The 21397-nt window shown below is 37.9% G+C and overlaps 1 protein-coding gene and 1 long non-coding RNA gene across 2 annotated transcripts in view; one reads left to right on the forward strand and one right to left on the reverse strand.

Moving 5' to 3' along the window:
• The window catches only part of LOC112160491 (CUB and sushi domain-containing protein 1), a gene marked incomplete in the record, with an annotated part of 398036 nt that overhangs the window by 63070 nt on the left and 313569 nt on the right, over positions 1-21397 (reverse strand). Inside the window, 13 exon segments of the mRNA XM_024295052.2 lie at positions 195-372; positions 2551-2739; positions 4656-4865; positions 5139-5255; positions 5840-5909; positions 6209-6327; positions 10672-10776; positions 11697-11793; positions 11928-12052; positions 14550-14753; positions 14884-14979; positions 16522-16635; positions 16856-16972. Of these exon segments, the coding sequence (XP_024150820.1) occupies positions 195-372; positions 2551-2739; positions 4656-4865; positions 5139-5255; positions 5840-5909; positions 6209-6327; positions 10672-10776; positions 11697-11793; positions 11928-12052; positions 14550-14753; positions 14884-14979; positions 16522-16635; positions 16856-16972 (1741 nt within the window).
• The window catches only part of LOC112160493, a 13960-nt gene continuing 13142 nt past the window's right edge, over positions 20580-21397 (forward strand). Inside the window, exon 1 of the long non-coding RNA XR_002921679.2 lies at positions 20580-20825. This is a non-coding gene — a long non-coding RNA (uncharacterized LOC112160493). The remainder of the gene's footprint in view (positions 20826-21397) is intronic.

Below are 21397 nucleotides of genomic sequence, written 5' to 3' on the forward strand. Positions count from 1 at the left end.
TGGGATTCATGTGTGAAAGGAGAAGAATATACCAGCAAGCTCTGTATGTAATCATTTTGTTTTAGTGTCTAGAGAAGACACAAGGGTTTAGCAGATATATTCAGACCTTACCTGACAGTGTTGCAATCCTGATTTGAATGATACATGAAAGACATTTGACTCATTTTTTGGTGTGCATCCATGCTGACTCTTACCAGACTGCGATGTAATCTGTCACGGGCTCCGTCTGTAACAAAGTAAAGTTGATGTAAACCCCATGTCCGTGGGAAACGCTGATGAGCCAGATGCAGTCTTGGGAGTTGGGGTATTCATTGGGGTACTGAGGTGAATAGATGGTCCCATTTTCAGCTGTCACATTATAGCCGCAAGGAGCTGGAGAAAAGCAGAATGTTAATAATGTGTGTTTGAAATTGTGCACTGTTTGAGAACATTACAAACTTGGTGAATGTGCCAAAGTTAACTTGAACTATAGAAAGTGAGGACTCTCTTTTTTTTACAGTAACTAATAATGATTATCAACATTTGAGGCAAAAAAACAGATGGTTCTGCAAAATGTAACGCATGTAATTATATGTACTTCACTTGATGTTTTTAGTTGAAACCTTATTACTCAACACGGCAGGTTCATTTTGTATTATTATTTTTTAAATTAAGGGCAATATGACGTCAGGTGCCTTGCTCAAAGGCAAAATGACTAATCAAGATATAGATTTGAACCTTCTGACCTAAGAATGGCAGTCATTTACTCAACTTTAGCCAACAAGATATTTTTTCTGAATGTCTTACAATAGTTGTAATTAAATACATATGTATACATGCATGCTAACATCTTAGTATCAAATGTTCTTAATAAATCATATCAATTAGTAACTGATGTGGTTCTGCAGTGATATTCTACTCCGTCAGCTCTGCTCATTTTGTGTTTTTTTTTTTTTATTTTGGATTGAAATAGATTTCTCAGTTGAGCTTTTTATCCTGTTAAAACATGAGGCTTAAAACCAGATTTCTTCGCTGGTTTGGATGCAGTGCCTCTTGGAGGATTTCTGCGGGTAATTCTGGGACTTTCAAACATCTGCTATGATGCGGCGCTATGACGACAGGAACGTTGATTAATATGTAGGAGCAGCTGACAGAGCTTTGCAAAGTCCAACAAAGCCTCAAATCTGGACAAGTGGAAGAGGAGATGTCGCAGAGGCAGGGCAGAGGAAAAACTTTGGGCCAGGGGGGAAAAGTTAAAGCCATTTTTTCCCTCAACGTGGGACATTTTTTGTTCATGTTTTAGCAAATGATAAGAACGAGTTTGAGGCGCTGCTGGAATATTCAGAACGTTGATTTGCCTATTCAGAAAAAAAAGGCTGATGAAACGTATTTCATCTGCTTATTTGGTTTTCCTTCATCATGATTAGATAGAAATCAAAATGAGTAAAAATGGTGGGTTTTGGTCTACACATTCTCACATCCAACTCATCATATATGGACGTATAGTTTGGGCCCCTTCCCTGTCACTTTTTTGACATTTTGAGTGTTCCCATCTCGTCATTTTTTTAACATGCTGGCTGTTCCCATGAAATCAGAGGTCCCCAACCCTCTAGACGCGGTACCAGATGTAGTACTGTATGAGGTAATGGATGCTGAACCGGTTACACCTGGTTCACACCGGTACCCTTAAGTGTGGGCGGTAACTTCCTACCAGAATTGACATGAATCATTCGGGGCTTGCGCAAAAAATAGACCAGACGTTAAAGCCTGCAGAGGACCGCTGCACTTCACATCTGGTGTGAACTACACCATAGGTTAACAAGGGCCCGAATGGAAGCAGTCTCCATTCCAGGCTGCTTCAAAGCACTTCTGCGTTGGTGGTGCAGCGTTCGGGCGGTTGAGTCTCGATCGGAAGATTGCAGGGTTGATTTCCGCCTTGCCCGCCCATGTGTCAAAGTGTCCTTGGGCAAGACACTGAACCCCACATTGCCTCAGGTGGAAGGTTGGCGCCAGAGTTCAGCAGCGGAGCCACCACCAGTGTGTGAATGGGTCTGTGGCTGCGAAGCGCTTTGGGCCCTCAAAGGAGGGTATAAAGCGCTATACAAGTATACACCATTTACCATTCCCGCAGCCGGTGTGAACCAGGCGTTAGGGTTAGGGTACCTGTACTGGGTTATGGCTAGGCTGACAATACCGGTCCGTGTCCCAAGGGTTGGGGACCCTGATTAGTCTATGAATTTTTCCCTATCTGTGGCCTTGTACCAAGCGGTCTTCAGACCAATACCAATTTGCGGCCCATAGGTTGGTGATCCCTGAATAATGGGAATATGTCAAAAAGTGTCATGGAGGGGGCCCAAACCATACATCCATATAACTTAACGAACTTATAATTTTTACCATTTCTTTAAATTGGCTCAAAAGTAATATCAATCAGATCAATCAGTTGAGAATCTTCCCATATATTGACTTTCCAACCCAAGAGCAGACCACCAACTTTCAAAAGTAGTACTTATCTTTACCTCCTTACCAAACACAGACAGTTAACACTGAGATTGAGTGAGAAATTCTTACCTTCACACCGGGGAAATGGATGATTCCACTTGCGGTTTTTTCCATGCAGGCATGTTAGCACAGTGTGCCCGATCAAAACATAACCAGGGTAACACTGGAAAGTTATTGATTGGCCAGCACTATAGTCACTGTTGACTATGTCTCCATTGAGAAAGGGAGAGGGATCCTGGCAGTTTTGAAGTTGATATGCTTAAAACAGAAACAAAAAGAATAACCAATGATTTGAAATAAAACAGTTTTATGCTTACTGATGATCATTAAGCACCAGGAGTGAGATGGAGCACAGCTGAAATCTCAAACGGTGGAACGGTCTTCCTTCCAAACTCCGAAACATGACGACAAAATAACAGGTGGCATTTAAGTCACTCAATTGCCCTATTGTGTCTTCATCTAATAGACATGAGCGGGCTCGGAAAAATCTTTGACCTACAAAAAACAAGGAGTGCTAAGTGCAGCAACATCCTTTGGAGTTGCCTCCTTTGAGACAGTTATGTGCACATGTATGCAGGGCATGAAAGCGCTTGCTCGAGGAAATGTCAGCACCACAGGTCTATTAAGGGCACATCTCACTTGGCATGAGTGTCATGGAGAGTGAAGCACCACCACAAATGTGCCTTTCACAGCAAGCAGAGGTGGCTGACACTGAAATCCTAGCTGCCAGCACCTAACAGCTCACAAAAACTATTTGGCACAAAGTCGATGCAAGAATGTCTGCAGCGCCGGTTAGCAACCACACTGTACGGGTTAAAAACCAAGCACAGACAGTAGATCTTCCAGATCTGGCAAGAAGCATGTCGGGTTTAAAAGATAGGAGCAGAAAAGATGTCAGCTAAACAAATTTGTCAAATCCTTGGTTTAGAAGGGTTGTTATTGATTTTTTTTTTTTTTTTAAATGAGCACAATCAAAAGCATAAATAGTGAAAAATAAGAAATGATGCCCCAATCCAAAAACATTGAACATTTTAAAAATATGGAGCAGAAAGACATGTTGGTGACATTTGCAGCCACGAAACTACATAAAACTACAGCCAGAAATCTGGTTTAAGCTAAGGTATTTCAGAAATAATCTATAAAAGTGCACTTACAGGCAATGCACTGTCAGCATGCCAAAACTAAAATTGGAATCCGAGCTCCCTTGAGGTGTTTTGAGTGACACTCGGCTTCTGGTGTTGGGATACAGGTACTTAATCCATTTATGTTTACAAAGATTTATGTTTTATTTGCCTATTTATTTATTGGATTAAACTGTCATCTTACTCAACAAACAAATGTTATGTGGTTTTGGACCAAACTTTTTACTCTGTTGAACAAATGATCTCCCAGGACTTTAGTAAAGAACCAGGGTTTGCATGTGATGTAGAATGCACGATCATGTGTGTATTGTATACTCCTGCCAAAACACCTGGTTGTCAGATAAAAAAAAAAAAAAGGGGAAATTGCACGTGAGAAGGCACCCTCCTCCCTGAAACGCAGTGGGAGGACAGTGATGAGTACTTCGCCGAAAGAGTGACTTACTACTGCAAATTGGGAGTTAAAAAAGGAAAACTGAGGTGCTTATGAATAGAAGCAGTGCTATGTATAAGTCAGGAAGCCTTGTTCTAGTTTTGCTGCTGTGTAGGTCCACAATGCATCTGCTGTCTTTGAAGTGAGCCCTTAGGACTACAAGCGAAGCCTGCTGGACAAGATGCCAGTGTCTCACAGGGGCTTACTGACAATCCATCTCCTTTAATGATGAGAGAAAACCCATAAGGTCTTTAAGGTCTTTAACATGAATCATCTGTGGATCAAAGCTTAAAACCTCAGAGCAACAAGTTTTTTTTCATCCCATCATTCATTTTATGAAGTTTTGAAGGCTTTATTGGGAGGCTATTACATTGGGGAAGCTTATTTATCCTCAGCCTTTCAGAACACCTAATTTGTTGTACTTAATCGTTTGGATAGCTATTATGTTTCCGTCTTTAAATCTGAAGCCAATAAAAAAACTGGCCTGATTTTAAAACAGAAGTGTTTCCTCCACTGTGGTCCTTTCAGTAAATACCTTAGTAATGTTTTTTTGTTTGTTTTGCTTTTACCTAAAAAAACATCTTGAACTAGAAGAGTTTTACCTTGATAAGTCAGTTTGAAGCCTGGCCTGTTTTCGGAGTGGTCACTATAGAAGTGGATGGTTGTCAGGTGGGTGGTGCTCATCAAAGAAGGTGGAAGTTGTGAGCCAGTAAACTGGCCAATAAGAGCAGAGCTGTGCTGTGGCCCAGCCCTGACTTCAAGAAAGTCATGGTTATCCTCTGAAGAAAAGTTAAGGAACTGAATGTGGGCACCTGGAAGATAAAAGAGTAAATAAATCATTCATTTATGAAAAAAAAAAAACAATTTTTAAAAACATACATTTGAAACAAAAGATACGGGAATTTACAATTCATATATATTTAAAAACAGCTATATTTTTATAATAAATAAACAGGCATTACCAATATTTTGATGTGTGCTGGTAGTTAAGACTTACATTTTCCTTTTATTTTCCCTTTTTTTTTAAACTATCCAACTATGCAGCTAAATTAAAGTGATCCCCTGTTCCTCCATACGCAGCTTACCATATCCAGTGGGCAGGCTAATTTGCCAGGTGCAGTCCAGATTGCCGGGGTAGTTGCCAGGGAAACCCGGACTAAGGATAACACCACTCATTTCAGATAGGACTCCTCCACAGCGAGCTGACAACATATGCAGTGAGAATGCATTAATAAATAAACAACATAATACAGAGATAACTGGGCTCATTATTTTTCACTTCAGGCCTGAAATTCTCAAAAAGAAATGTGTCAAACTGGATTACAAAAGAAAATAAAAAACTACAATGGTATTTTTGTTAGTCCTGCTATGTCAAAATTGAGTGTAATTTGCAGAGGTCTTTTGAGAGTTTTCAGCGAGAATTAAATTATCACTGCTAAAACCAAGTATCAATTGGATCAAAGTCCCACATGAGAGGAAGCAAGGTTAAACTCTTGTATTGCAGACAATCAACAGAGTAATATTGATTGTTGTAGTGGGTATACCACATCTGTGAGTTGTGTTTTGTCTTCCTAAAAGTCGTTTCACACTTAAGATTAAGGGTCACAACAGAAATGAAGTTGGAGCAAAATTGATCATTGATTTAGTACTATAAGTGAATACAGTCTTTGTTAAAGACAATTTGACAGCCAATGAATAAAAAAGACAACACATCAACACATTATTTTTCAATCATAGATTCAAACATTTAAGCCACATTTCAGCCATAACCATGTCAGTGTTCTACCTATGCAGAGGGGCGGTGGGTAGTTCCAACGGCGGACAGTCCCAGGCATGCAGGAGATGTGAGAGTGTCCCTATAAATGATGAAACAAGGTCTTAAACTCATGAAAAAGAGACTCAGTAGACATTTTGCAAGTGTCATTCAAATGTGCCAACTTTCTTAAAAAAATAAAATAAAATAAAAAGTAGACCAATTATTTATGCTTCTAAATGATACATAAATGTTTTGTTGAAATAGTTATTACTTTGAGTGCTGACTGTTAAAACACTGTGAGAAAACAATTGGTTTATTATCTGAAAGGTTTTCAGTGTTTTCTTAACACTGTGCTTGTTTGATGGTTGGTTTGATGGTCCCTGTATGTGTTCTTTTTACCTGTAGAGTATATCCAGGTTCACAGCTGAAAGCCACCACCTCATTGACCATGTATCGGTCTCCTATTTTAATCCCATTGGCTGGAATCATTGGTTCTGGACAGGTGGTGAGGCCGACAGCTGGGAAAAATACACAAGAAATAGAAATCACACACACACACACAATAAATCATTTTTAATACTGCTTAGCTTTGGACTTTAATGCACTCTGATGAAAATTGGGTTTTTATAACATGTTCTTGTGGCATTTTTGTCATGATAGGAGACATATATAAAAAGAAAAATAGGTTTAAAGTTACATTTCTGAGATTTTGTTTTCAAATCTTTAAAAAAAGCCAATAGAAAAAGTTTGTAGGAATGATGTAGAACCCACAACAGCAAGCGGCAAGCTTCCTGCTCTATTCTGATGCATCCACTTGTAGATAAATACCTAAGTTTGAAGGCTTTGAATATAAATTATGAAAAAATGATCGAAGTGGAATTTTAAACTTATGACCAGTTTAATAAATATAGAAGGATCTTCAGTTGGGGCTGCACGGTGGCGCAGTGGTTAGCGCTCTTGCCTCACAGCGAGAAGGCCCCGGTTCGAATCCCGGCTGGGACCTTTCTGTGTGGAGTTTGCATGTTCTCCCCGTGCATGCGTGGGTTTTCACCGGGGACTCCGACTTCCTCCCACCGTCCAAAAACATGCTTCATAGGTTAATTGGTGACTCTAAATTGCCCCTAGGTGTGAATGTGTGTGTGATTGAGGCCCTGCGACAGACTGGCGACCTGTCCAGGGTGTACCCCGCCTTCGCCCAACAGTAGCCGGGATAGGCTCCGGCACCCCCGCGACCCCGAAAGGGAAGAAGCGGTCAAGAAGATGGATGGATGGATGGATCTTCAGTTCCCAAAGTTGCACACAGCAAAATTCATCCTGCTGTCTTGGATTTTATTTTATTACTTGTCATGGTCAAAGGACCCTTTTCTCGAATCACTTGATTCTAATAATTTGAATTAAACACAAACAACTCCAATAATTTATAGTTATTTTCTTAGCCTTAAATAAAACAACTCTATGAAAGTTAAATTTGACCCCAAATACAGTTAAAATGGTTGAAAAAATAGATTACTGCTTAAATTAGTGTTTTAATACTCTTTTTTTGTTTCTTACAAGTGTGTTTCATGTCTGTGTTGGCAAAAAAGTCCAAGCGATAAAGTCAATGAGTGATTCTGTATTCCCAACACAATAAAGGTTAAACACATCCTTAATAAGTTTGACAGCAGAAAACCCCTTATCAAATAGCATCAGTGGGAGTGTATCTCTGTGTTAATTTGTGTGTGTGGATGTGTGTGTGTGCATGTGCAAATTTCTGCAGGAGACTGCCCCAGAGCAGTTACCATGGCAACACATGGGCTGAAGAGGATAGAGTGAGGGAAGGGGAGACGGAGGATTGAGGGTTTGTGCGTGTTTGCTTGTGTGTCTGGTCTTGTTGGTTCATTATCTGCCTTCCTACCAGCAAAACGTTGTGATCCCACAGTGCTCACACACACAACTGCTCACTGACATGCACACACACATATTTAGGTAGCCTATTGCTCCCCTGAATGACATTTGTGAGTGTGTGCGCATGAGTGACTCTTACATGAGTGTGCTCGCTGAGGGGATTTTTTTTTTTCAGATGCAATATAAAAGGAAAAGCTGCATAAAGCTGAACAAACACTAACAGTGTATTAATATGTAGAGAATCAGCAGGCCGTAATGACAACCGATCAATTTAGCTATTCAATTTTCTGACCATCATTTTCTCTCCTTCTGTGCTAACACACAGTTTGCTGTTTTCCTGGCTATGAGAGAGCACTTATGCTCTCTAAACTGCTGACAGAACCACAAAACATCCCAGCAGAGCGGCTGCGCTACAGCCCAACACCGTCAACATTTAAGCCTAACTGACTGGATTTACTTTTCTTCTGTTTCAGCTTTTCTGAGGATAGACAAGAGGAAAATAAGTCTCTTCTTTTTGCTGTTTTTATCAGGAAACCTTGTGGTGCTCAGTGATTAACAGGAAAAAAAAAGGAGAAATGTTTGAAAGAGGGATTATAATGAACGAACCTCTGAGGGTAGATTATGTGGTTGCTTCAGTTCTCATCTACAAATGAAGTTTGCAGATGTTTGAGATGCAAGTTGAGTTTGAGGTGAAGTTCTAGTGAAATACTGGTTTTCAGTTTTAGGCCAAAGTCCTAATCAGATTTGTCGTCACTCAGCTTTACTTAATGTAGAAGTCAGGCAATCCTTATTAGTTTGAAGAATATGATCTTTTTAATGTATTTGGAGCAATGGTCACTGCAGATTGGGCTTGCTGTGAGAGCATGGAATTCTGGGATATCATTCCCTTTGCCTGCCTGGCCGGGTTAGGGCTTCTGTTTGGGTTTTTATCTATGTGTCTATGTTGTCAAGCTGTTGTGCTCCGTTTGTCTTTAGTTGTTTTATACTGTTGTTTCGTTCTGGACCATGAATGAAAGGGAGAGTGAAGATGATTACCCCCTTGTGTTGGAAAACGTTGTGTTTTCAACATATAAAAGTAGAGTCCATCATAATCAGTCTCTAAGCCTCATTTGTATCAATGCTTCAATTTTATGACACGATTATACCGAATGTGATCCATGTGTCAAATTTGCATAGGCTGCCTCTTTTAAGGCGCACATGGAATGCGAATAGGCTGCTCGTGGCTTGTCCAAAAATGTATTCAGAAACTTGACGCCCCAGATACGTTTTGGAGGACCTACCGCCAATTTTTTTTAGCCTGATTGATACATGGAGCGCTGTCTGTGTATGTCTCATTACAATGCATTGGAGACACGAATAATGGTAAGAAATGGGTTTATTTATGTTTAAGAGCTCCACAAAAGCTTCAGTGATCACTTCATGTCGGGTTCATGAGATCATTCAGAGACTCTCCCAGTATGGTGATTTCAACAGAGTCTCTATGATCCCGTTTGACAACTTGCTGTTCTGTATCAGTCTGAGAGGGGGAAAAATAAAAATAAAATTACAGGACCTGATACAAATAAGGAAAATAGCATAAAGTTCAGGATGAAAATGCCCAGATTCTCCTCTCCGTGTTGGTTTTGGACTGTTTGCGCCCAAAACTGCACCTCAATGCTCAAATCATGCTGCTGCCTCACCACCCAACCAGTGCTCAAATTACGTCGCATGACCTCTGATCGCGTCTGTACATTGACTTAACATTGAACTGAAGGAAGCCTTGTGTTTAGTGTATTCATTAAACTCTAAATGTCTGCCATTCTGTTATTCTCCATTCAGTGGTCCCTGCCAACCAGTCAGAACTGACTGATTGACGTTGAAGGCCATTTACGAAGAACAAGGTTAACATGTTTCAAGTATGATAGAAGACCGTGTCAAATGAACGCCAAATAAACTTGCTCTTAAATTTTACTTGTAAATGAGTTATCGAATAGGAACATTTACTTATGTTTCTTATTAAATGCCAATAGTGGGACAGGAGATAGCAGTCTGCAAAATCTCTGTAATTCTCTCGGACAGGACAGCTAAGATATGAAGTCTCAATTGAACAATAAAATTTGTGGTTACATCATAGCTATCTTTAGATTAGTGTTAGTCCATAGCTGACAAGATGTAAAATATAGCTGATGTGTTTCCCTAACACCTGCGTTTAAAGGCTGAGCCATTCAGTCTAAGCCTAAAATCTTGGCTACCATAAAAATAAACCCAAACATAAATTGAAGCGCATTTAGAGATAAAGCTTTTAAAGCGGTTTCTGGATTGATATAGCGTTGGCTTGTTGGTACACCAAGAGCTGACAAAATCATAGAAAACTTGGCTACAAATCTGTGCAGTGGCCTAGCCACACTCACAAATCAACGCACGGAGAAAAAAAAAATGTCTACTTCTTACACGACAAATTCTCCTGTATTCTCACAAAGGGGGACATGTGCATCCATCCAGAAGTGATTCAGAGTTGAAATAACTAGAAAGGACCGAAAAACACCACTGTGCCCTGACAGGTGTGTAACTGCGTGATGTTAATGTCTTTGTCTATACCTCTATTTGTCTGCAACGCAGTGCATGTGTGCACATACTTTCTCATTGGGTCTATCTTCATGCATGACACAAGCAAGCACACTGTTTTATTTTTTTTTAGTCTACTCCATTTTGTTTGCGTCCCCCTAGGTGAGCGTTCAGTGTGTGTGCTCTAAAGTGGATCTCAGTGTGTGTGTGTGCTCTCAGGCGGTACCAGTTCAGGTCACTGAATCTTGTTATTTGATGTTGAAGTTTTGGTAGCAATAGTTTGTGTATTTGTGTGACTGTGTGCATTTCAGGTAAATCGGGCACAACAGCAAATCCTTGGCTGTTTTACTTCAGCAAGTACTTTTTTTTTTAAACCAATCAATCTAACATTCTGCCGCTGAGTTGATCTTTTAGTTCTGAAAGCTTTATCTTACTCTTGTACTCAAGGTGAAAGCCTGCTGCCACCACGCTGATGTCGCTCTGGAAGTGCAGGAGGAGCTGATTGGATGTTGAGTTTAGAAGTGCCGGAGCTGTTGTTCCTGTAAAAGACAAGAAATGATCATATGGCAGCAGCTGATGATGCTTTTGTTATCCTGTTCATAAACTGGTACTAGCTGGAATAAAATCCAGCGGCTTCACAATAAATGCTGGAAAAAATAACCAATAAAGAAGTGGTAGACACGAGGGTCGATGCTTAGACGCTTTCATTTTTGATGATAGGAATTACTTGAAGAATAGATAAAACAGGTGTGATAAAGCAGGCCTTTGGCGCATTTATACTTATGTACTTCAGCATGGCCTTGAAAATGGTCAAATAAAGCTAATATAAAGAATTGAAATCTCTGGGCAACCAAAGCAGGACATGGACAAAAGCACATTTTTAACACTAAATTGTGTGAAAAAGCAAAATATAAGAATATAGCCCTTTATGTGCAAACTGTTACACATTATAGGAAAGGGTATTTTATGTCTACTAGCTTTGAGACAGGTATGTGCTTGGGGCAGGTCACAGAGGAAACTCTGCAGGGAAATAGTAAAAGGTTTGCTCATTCTTAATGCCTGGCTGTCTTCAAATCCCCATCATCCATCTTCCATCTTTAATTTTACAGGGAAATGTTTCTTGACGACTGCTTGGAGTTAAATAGACTTCCGTTTTAAATCATTTCCCCTTCCAGAAGATTATGTAATTATAGATATTTCTTATTTGCCAATGCACCTCATCAGTTACTGTCCTGGAGGTCTTTTCAGATTTTTTTCTGTTCTGCTTTTTTTTGTGTATCTTTTAGTGTAAAACTTGCCATCCCTAATTTGTCAGTAACGTGGCACAAGCTGGGTTAGTGTTTATGTATCTATAGTCAAAGAAATGCCACATCTCATCCATCACAGGAGCTGAGAGTGTTTGCATCCATGTTGCTGACAGATTATCCATCTATGTGCATGTGTGGCAATCATGTCATACCAGAGAATGACCCTAATTTTGGAGCTGTCATGTCTCCTCCATCATAGATCTCCAGGGAGTCCCAGTTGTGCTCCGTAGCAAACGTCATTACTTGAATCTAAATTGGAAACAATGACAGCGGGTAGCAAGGAAACAATACTTTTTTTTTTTTTTTTTTTGTCGGGGATTATAAATAACAATGTTTTCAAAATCACATTATACATTTACATTAAGGTGAACTGATACATGTACCTGTATTCCAGCGCCCTCACTGACATGGATCCTCCACAGACAGTTAAGACTGTTTGGGTATGGTTCAGGGTAACCAGGAGATAGTATGGTACCACGGCGCTCAGTCAGATTTCCACTGCAAGGAACTTCAACGCAGAAGTAACATAACCTTTCAGTACATTGTATTTCTCAAATAGTTGCAGTTAGAATAAAAACTTTAATTATATTTGCAGGCAAAAAACAGGCATTGAAAATCAATACAAACAATGTTTGGACATCAAACAACATACTATCAAAATTAAAGAGAATCTGTTGTTGTAATATAAGATGGAATAACAGAAATTATGATTTAAACATTTTTTGATTGTGAAATTGTGATTGTGGTTAACAATTTATAGGATTTACACGTGAAAAGAGGGAAAAATTGAAAGTTACTGTCGTTTTGTTTTGTTTAGATTTCTATATTGTCTGTTGTTTAAGTTACTGGAAAAAGACATAATGGAATACGCTTAATTAAGCATTTGCTTCGGCCTATCCCTTTTCAAACATGTATTTACTGAATTTGGTTGGGACTTTTCTTTTATAAAAGGTGACTGCATTTATTTTTTTTTGTTTCTTTAAATCTTTTTTTGTAATATTTTACATGTTTGAAATAAATCTAATAAAATTCGAATCAAACAGGAAACTTCAAAACATAAACATTGTTAAAGGTGTAAACGTATGAGATAATAAAATTATCTCCAGAATACCTGATTAGAATTGGTTAAAATTGATAATAGCATTCTGTAACAATGACAGAATAAAAAAATATATATTAAATATGTAAAATCACACTCGTAAAAGGCAGTATTTATTTAGAAAAAATACATTTAATGACTGCATTTCTTACATTTGCAGTTTTTTTTATTTTATTTTTTTTCCACTACAACTTTTTTTGATATAGCTAGTAAGAAACAAGCTTAACATTTTCAGCAAAGGTTGAATCAGAAATAGTTCACTGTTGCTCTTTGGATGCAATGTATTAACTTTAATGAATATGAAAGGAGCATTCCAGAAAGGAATAGTCCTTCAAAAGTAAAGGTCATGCCCAGATCACCAATCTGTGTCAAACTGCATGGACCTTTTCATTTATCTACGAAATGTTTTTCTTAAGGTAAAAATGGTAGGAATTTAGGAAGTTAATCGTTTACAATAGATTATGCCATTGAGGGTTAGTAAGTCAGGAGAAATCTCTGTGTGGATGGCCATGACTGAATCCTTCACAGAACAGCCTTGATCTTCTAGCTGTCAGCTAGATATTTTAAAAGCCAACGTTTGCAGAGAAATGTAAAAACTGTGAAGTCGATCTAAGACTGTTAGTGAACATGGAATCTCATAGTGAAAAACTTCAATTAGTACATGAGTAATAACATACTAATAACAACATAATGAGTAATAATCATTAAATAATAGTAAAACAAATACAATATATATTTTATTACATCTAGTTAAAAGTCACTTCAATCAAAGACAGAATTCATGAGATTTTTTTTTCTGAAGAGAGCCAATACCAAGTGGAAAATTGTTCCAATATTAATTGTTTAGTAATAACCTTTACACATAAAGGAGAACTTAAATTGGAAATTCCTTTGGCACCTTAAGAGAGCCTTACTTTAACATTTCTTCAAATCTCCCTTTCTGAATAGAGAGTACTGCTATGCCTGATCTAAGCCATATACACATTAAAAGGTAATTCGATGCATTTGAGTGAGAATAGATGGAACTGGGACAAAAGTTCAAAGAAGACGGAGATAAGGTACGCTAGCTGCAGCAAGATGTGAAAGATGTGGAAATGTATTTTTTGTATTTTTTTTTTTTTAACATGGGCATTTTAGACGTATGATTTAGTGATTTGAATATCATTTAGTGATCTATGGAGTTCCATGGCGCAAACAAACCTATTGAAAAACCAGATGTGCCACCAGTTTCCAGACTCTAAGGTTCTCAAAGGGAACAGTAAATGCCCTGAAGCAAGCATATGGGGGTTCTGAGTGAGCTGTAGACGTTTTATTATGCTTTACAATGTAAACTGATGTGACAAAGAGACTTTAAACCCCAGAGATATATATGCTCATCAGTCACTGCATCCATGTTTATGAAAAATGTACATAGAGGAGGCAGCAGAAGAGGTGTCTTTTGGATGGGTTGACCAAACAGATCTGAATTCAAAATAGATTTATCTTATTGTGAATTAAATTGTAAATATTTTAAATAAATAACCTGATTTCCACCCTTAAATAATAAATACTTTACATACAGTCTATGGTACTAAACAATGTAAAATAATGTGCAGTAGGTATGCTTTTCAAAAGTATTTTTGTACCATTAATGAAAAAAAAAATACACATTAGGTATATTACAATCTATTCATACATTGTTAAACAGTTGAAATCTTTGTAGACAATTTGCAAAAAAATAAAAAATAAAATAAAATAAAATATAATTATTAAAATTCATAAAATAGTTTTAGATTTGACTGAATGCCTCAGTTACATTCTCAAGCAAAGACTCTGTGGTATTTTTTCATGCAAGCCCATTTATTTTTTGCAGTGCAAAAGTCTCATTAAAGTTACCTGCTATACATTTTTGGGATAGCATCCTTACCTATGCATGTTGGTGCTGTTGCATTCCATTGTGCGAGGGCACCAGGTACAGCCTGGCATCGAATGGCACTGGACCCCTTTAACAGATATCCTGGACTACACTCAAAACGGACAATGGAGCCCGCTGAGAACTCCGAGCCAATCCGTCTGCCATACCTTGGCTCTGGCACAGAACTGCACTGACTGTCACTGGTCCGAGGTACAGCTTTGATAATAAATTACACACACAAACAAAAAAAAAAAGTTAGGATGGAGCAAATAAAACTAGATTAGCAGAGAAATGCCCACATTGACCTGGAAGTGAATATGACAAAAACAATAACACAGCGAGTTACCTTGGTACACAAAATGAAAGCCTCTAGCTGACTGGCCACTCTTGGCATTGAACCGCAGCATGATTTGATTGGAAGTTGCCAGTGGCAATGTCTCTCCTGTGAATTACAAACATATACAAACATTTTCTGGTGACTTAAAAACAAACTATTTATTCTGAAAACAGCATCAATTACTCTCCTAAAATCTCAGTTTTACATAATCTTATCGTATCTTAAAAACACATTTCCACTCTGAATATATTTTAGGTGCAGAGTCTGAGGACTGTTTACTAACAAATGTTGATAACTTTTAACATTTTCCTTTGAGTTTGACTCTTGTTAAACTTGGAAATTGAAATCAAATGTGCAGCTGACACACACAAATGCGAGTCCCATGTAGAGGCAAACGGATTTCTTTGCACACACGGGAGAAGTAACAATGATAAATGAGGAAAGCGTGCCCTGGTGTTGCTGACATTTAAAACCATCATTAGCTATGTCAGGATGTGTGTGTGGTATGTGTCGCTTTTGTGTGTGTAAAATGTGTTACAGTATGTTGTGTATTTGTGTTAATATGCTTGTGTGCCAAGATAATCAGTCAGTTAGTGGAAAACAATCGTGCTACAAAGCTGTTTGCCCTTGAGTGTGTGCTCGTGCATGCTTGCACGTGGGACATGGCACTGATAAACACAGTAAAACTTTAATTTGCAAAACATGAACTTCTCTTTTTTTATATTATTGCTTCAGAAGGAAAAAAATGCAAGTCAAGGTAACTAAAATAAATAAATAAATAGATAAAAATCAAGCAATTGGCTCTTTCCCCCAAAAAATAACTTTGACAGAAGGCAGTTTCTGCACAATGTGAATTATTGAATTATTCATGCAACAAAATCACTGCAGCAAAAAAACAAAGATAAACTATTTCAATGTTAACTATTTTTTTTTAAGTCTAATTAAAGAACAAGTAAAACACGTAATTGCAAAGCCTGTTGTCAAGGTCTATACATGCAGAGCATTATTTTTAGTATAATTTTTCGAAGAAAACCTTAGTGAGAGATCATTGTCAGTTCCAGGAAGACTTTTGCAGAGACTCCGCTCTGGCCACGGCACTGACAACTCATTTATAAATAAACAATGTGCAAAGAGAACATATTTAGCTAAAAGCTATGCATCCATCCTTCAATCTGTATACTTTGTAAACATTTTCATTGCATCTGTTAGTCTCCACTCATACACAGATACACAGTGAGTTACTAAGCAGTGACTTATACAGTTGTAGGATGGAATGAATCAAAGCACAGAGTAAAGAAGTGCTTTGTAGTTATGCCTGTTTTTGTCCCAAAGAGACCTTTTAAGAACCTTTACTGTTAATATTGTGCACTGTGGATCTTTGACCAAATGCATGATGGGTGTCATACCTACCACAGGTGAGGTTTTCTTTTGTCAAAGAACAGTTTCATAAGATAAAAAACTAAAGTGAGGAACTCAATTGATAAATCTAAAGAAATGTTTTTAAATTGTGCCAGATTTTCCAAAGTATAATTTTTTTTTTAAGTTGGCGGCAGAAAACACTCTAAAAACAGCCTATTTGATGGCAGTTCAAAGGGACCAATTTCCCTCATCTGAGCTGTGTTTGATGTTAGACTTAGTCCGACTCACCTGAATGTGACCCAGCCAGGGAGCTGAGCAATCGAGCATTGTCATTGGCTCCATCAAACAGCTCCACAGAGTCATTCATTGCTGTCTGGAAAACAGCAAACTGACCGAAAACCACTGAAAAGTTAAAGAAACAGAGGAAGAAATAAGCCTGGTATGTTAGCTGAGACTCCAAAATCCACTTTTTTTCAGTCTATTAACTAGTGAATATTTTCCTTGCATTTTCCAACTTCTTACACACGGTATATACTATAGTACACATGATAACTTCTATACATTTGCTGGGTAATTACTCAATAGTTAGAGGATTTTAAACCCAAATGTGGCACATACTCACCAAACTGTGGTGATACGGTGATATAATAGGAGCAAATCTGTTTGGTAGTATAGTTGAAAGGAAAGTTTGGTGATAAAACCACTCCCTCAGATCCACCGTAATGCCCTCCGCAGGGAGCTGCAACCAAAAAAAGCTGTCATTTTTTTTTCTATTTAAATAAAATTCAGTAATTTTAGAGGAAAACACATTTTTAAATTAAAAAAAAAAGGAGCACAAGTGCACCTATTTATTTGTGCACTTGTATTTGAGTCTGCGGTTAAGATGAGGAGTCACAGAATTTAATTAACCTCAAATATATTCCATGGGTATTTCAACAGGCAGTGGGTGGTGGTTACATTATCTAAAGATGATTGAAGAGGCAGTGAATACATTAAAAAAAAGATACAAGTAAATGAAAAACATATTTAAGATCTTATTAATGTGGCCGAGCTAATGGGATTCATAATTCAGTACATTTTAATCCACAGCATTTTCTGAAAGGTAAATCAAGTATTTAAGATTCCTTTTTTAATAATCAAAAATCTCTTTTTAAATGCCACCTCAGCCCAATAGTTGAGCCCATTTTCAAATTATATTTAAAAACATTGAGTTTGTGTCTGTGTATTACTCCCCCGGGCAATAATAAATTGAAAGACAAATATATTGATTCAGTCCTGGTGGGGTTGTTTAAGGGTTGATAGATCAACACATAGCTTTCAGATGATCTGGAATTATACTGCTGATGCTTCTTGTGTCTGAAACTCGGAGACCAAGACAGACTTGTGACTTGAACAACTGTGAGCTACATGTCAGAGTTATTTAAGACAGGGGTGTCCCTTTTCGCCAGTTTTGGTGAGGTGGAAATGTGTAAGGGCCAATCACTCAGCCTGATATTTTTTGAACAATTTTAATAATGTTAAATTTAAACAAACTTTTAAGTGATACATTTTATTGCAATGGCATACTTTTTGGTTCTTCCCACAGAACAAATACATCTAAATTTTACTAAAACCATTGTCAATTTGTCAATTACCCCTCAGGTTGTTGTGGACATAGCATGTCTTCTGTGGTAGGGCCTCTTCATGGTGAATATGAAAACCAGCTGCAGTGAAGAAATTTTAAACACTGTTTTTGGAAAATGCTGAGGTTGCATATGATTAATTTTTATGAATATAGCCTGTGGGCTTGTAGAAATGTGAAAATTTGGCCCTTGGACCAGACTTTGGACATGCCTGATTTAAGACTTCAATTATCTGCAAGTGACTTGAAGCTTGGCTTAAACTTAAGGTTTCAGACTTGTGAAAATTGTTTATTATATTTTAATTGTATTAGTAACTCTACTTCTGTCCAACCTGACTTGGAAAGAACATCATGCCAGTGTCTTTTTTTTTTTTTTTTTTTACATTTTTGGAGTGACAAGTCATTTTCTTTTAGAAAGCATGAGCAATTATGTTGTAAGTCTTGCTAAATGTAGTTTTTTGATTAATCTCATTCAGGTCAAATATGGTCAGTTATAAACATAAAGCTGCATTCTCTTGAGTTCATTGCCACTGATCCACTTAAATGATTTTGAAGCAATAGTTAAATACAACAAAATAGCGGTTGTGCACGATGATCACGCTCATCTTTTCTTCCACAGCACATATTCCCATGTTTCTCTTTTAATGATCACATCCCTCAAACCACCTGACATTTAATCATTTTATCTAATTTTGTTTTTGCCACAGAGTGACCCTGTTTAGGTCCGTCTCAGTCTCCGGCAGTGGCATTAGTGTTGATCTTTAACAAACTTTAATTATCATCACCTCTCCTCCTGTTGAAAATGTGAGAGCATGAGTGCAAAGGTTGAAGATGCTCTGCAAGACATGGGGAAAAACACGGTGAAATAATATGCTGCCTAGGTCAGGGGTCCAACTGTGGCTCTATTAACTTGGGAGTGTGACTTCATGCACTGGATCATTAATGTTATTAGTCATTAGCTTTGAACATCCCCTTAAACATGCCCTTGAGGGTAACTCCCAAAAGCAAAGACTTTGACATTTTAGTCAGTGGAAACTGTGCATAACAGGCTCAAAAGATCCACCAGAGAGCCTTCAAGTACTTACCAATTTTAGACCAGGGAGGTACTGATTCCCTAAAGTCTTAATAGGCATTGCATGTCAAAGTCTTGGAGATGATGAGCATGCATAATAATTCCAGGCCCCTTTTCTATTCCAATGTCTGTTCAGTGAAACAGATTTTTATCATACAAATGGGAATTACCACAAAACTTGGTGTCTGTTTTTCATTTATTTTTTTCCAGACAGTTGTTGCACACCCACACACTCTTCTCCAACCTCCCCATCCTGATCCATCTTTACTGTACTTTCTTCTTTTATCCCTAAGCATTGTAATAATAAATCCCATTCCTTTCCCTTCTTTCCAGTTGTGTGCAGTTCTATTGATTGGCATTTTTTTGGATTGATTTTTGTGTTGTTGCTTTCAAAACCTCGGGCCTAGAGGTCTTAACTTGATCTACCCACAATCCTCCAGTGGTGCTGCTTTAGGCTGAGGTGTCAGCCTTATCAAAAGCCTCCACACACATGCTTTGATCACTCACACCCTCTCCCTCAAACACACACAAATACATGCAAAAAATCCTATCTAAGTCACTGTCTTTCTCACACATAACCGTGCGCTTTGATCATTCATACACATACACTAGACTTTTGTAGTCGTACCACTCACTGCCTGCGTCTCCTTTTCCTTTTTCCTCACACACTAATAAACATGTGCACAGCAGTGCTTCAGGATTTAGTAGGAGCGGGGAAAAGAAAAAAAAAAACTTTGGAAACGTTTCAAACTTTTCTAACCATGTGCTAGCTTTACAGGAAGTTGCCTAATAGCTAAGCAGAGCGGTTATCTTCACTTTAATGTTCCCCTGAGTGGATTTACAGGAGTAAATATTTTGGTTTTACTGCTGAAATTTATAGCAACCCCTTATTCGTTAAAACATTTCTGGAAATGTGTACGACTCCAATAAAACAATATAAAAAAAACAGAGTAAATAACTGATGAAACAATTAAATTAAGATGCTGTTTTGACCAAGTCAATAATTGTGGACATTTTATTGAGCTAAACACTTTTAGATTAAATTCCTCCCTACAGACACCAAAAGTGCTATATTCCAGTTAGCAGATACATCAATCTCATATGATAACAAAATAAGAAGATCACAACAGGAATAAAATTCAGAAAATGGTCAATTAGAGAAATTTTACCACATATTTGATGCTCTATGTCTATTAATTCTAATAGAAAATGAATAGATAAGTTCTTTAGAAAATCACTCAGTATAAACTTTTCAGGAATAATATAATCCATCAAAGACAGACGTGTAGAAAAACCTCCTTTGAAGTCCCACTGTTATCCTCTTTTAATCTATTTTCAAAGCAATGTCAGTTGTCTTTTAATTATTATTATTCCATTTTTAGCCAAGAAAACCCCACAACTATGTCATTTTTAGGACATAGTTTCTGCAGTGGGTTAGAATTAAAGAATCTTAATTTTCTTTTATATTAATCCTCAATCATCAGAGAAATGCGACAGGAGCATGTTACAAAAACAAAAAAACACAATTTTATTGGAGTTGGTCTTTAAATATTACCATATTAACTCTAAAACTCTCCAAAGAATGACTTATTATTACTTGTGTGTGTGCAAATATAGGAAATTGTGTGTCTGTGAGTACTGCCTCTAGGCGGCACTCTAATAATCCTTCATTTTACCTCTCTGTAGCTCTTTTCCTTTCTTGAATGCATACTCACACACACACACACATAACCCTATCAACAGTCACAGAGAATTCCTTCTTTCTTACACCAGCTCTTAGTTACCATAGAAACCAATAAAGGATCGGATTGAGATGGGAGGTGTTTATGTTTGTGTGTGTGGTGTGTGTGTGTGAGACTTCGAGATAGAGAGAAAGAGCGGGACAAGTCAAAAAAGGAGGTGAGACATACAGAGTAAACCAGTAGCTGGAAAATACCGAGTGTATCAGACACGGACAGGAGAAGAGGTTACAGGACGGTGCAATACGAGTGGGGCAGGGTAGTTATGGAGAAAAAGAAGGAGCGGGGGACAGAGGGGTGCAGAATGGGGGGGATTAAAGGGAGCAAGTGAGGAGAGGGAGAGAGTGTAAGTGGAGATGTATTATTTAAAGAGGTCTCACCCTATCTAATGAGTTTGGTCTAAAAGCCCCAGGAGCTGCCCGAAGATAGAGACAGACACAGAGGCTGAGAACCCTCCTTAACTATGTAGTGAAAAATTCAATGTGGAAGACGAATCTGAGGCGTAAAAGAGTTGGCATCCCTCAGTGGCTGAGAATTTGGTAAAATTTTAATGCTTTGACTTCATGAACGTTGTCATTGTGTAGGTAACAGTAATCTCAGCACGCTTACTTTGGTTGCAAACTTAAAAGAGGAAAAAAAAACAAAAAAACATTCTGACTGTGAACAAAACGAGCCGGGATCAATAAGATTGTGTCAAAACTGCTTAAATATTACCAAGTTGGGGCTGAAGTA

This window comes from Oryzias melastigma, linkage group LG3 (genome assembly GCF_002922805.2).
Source record: "Oryzias melastigma strain HK-1 linkage group LG3, ASM292280v2, whole genome shotgun sequence".
NCBI lineage: Eukaryota > Metazoa > Chordata > Actinopteri > Beloniformes > Adrianichthyidae > Oryzias > Oryzias melastigma.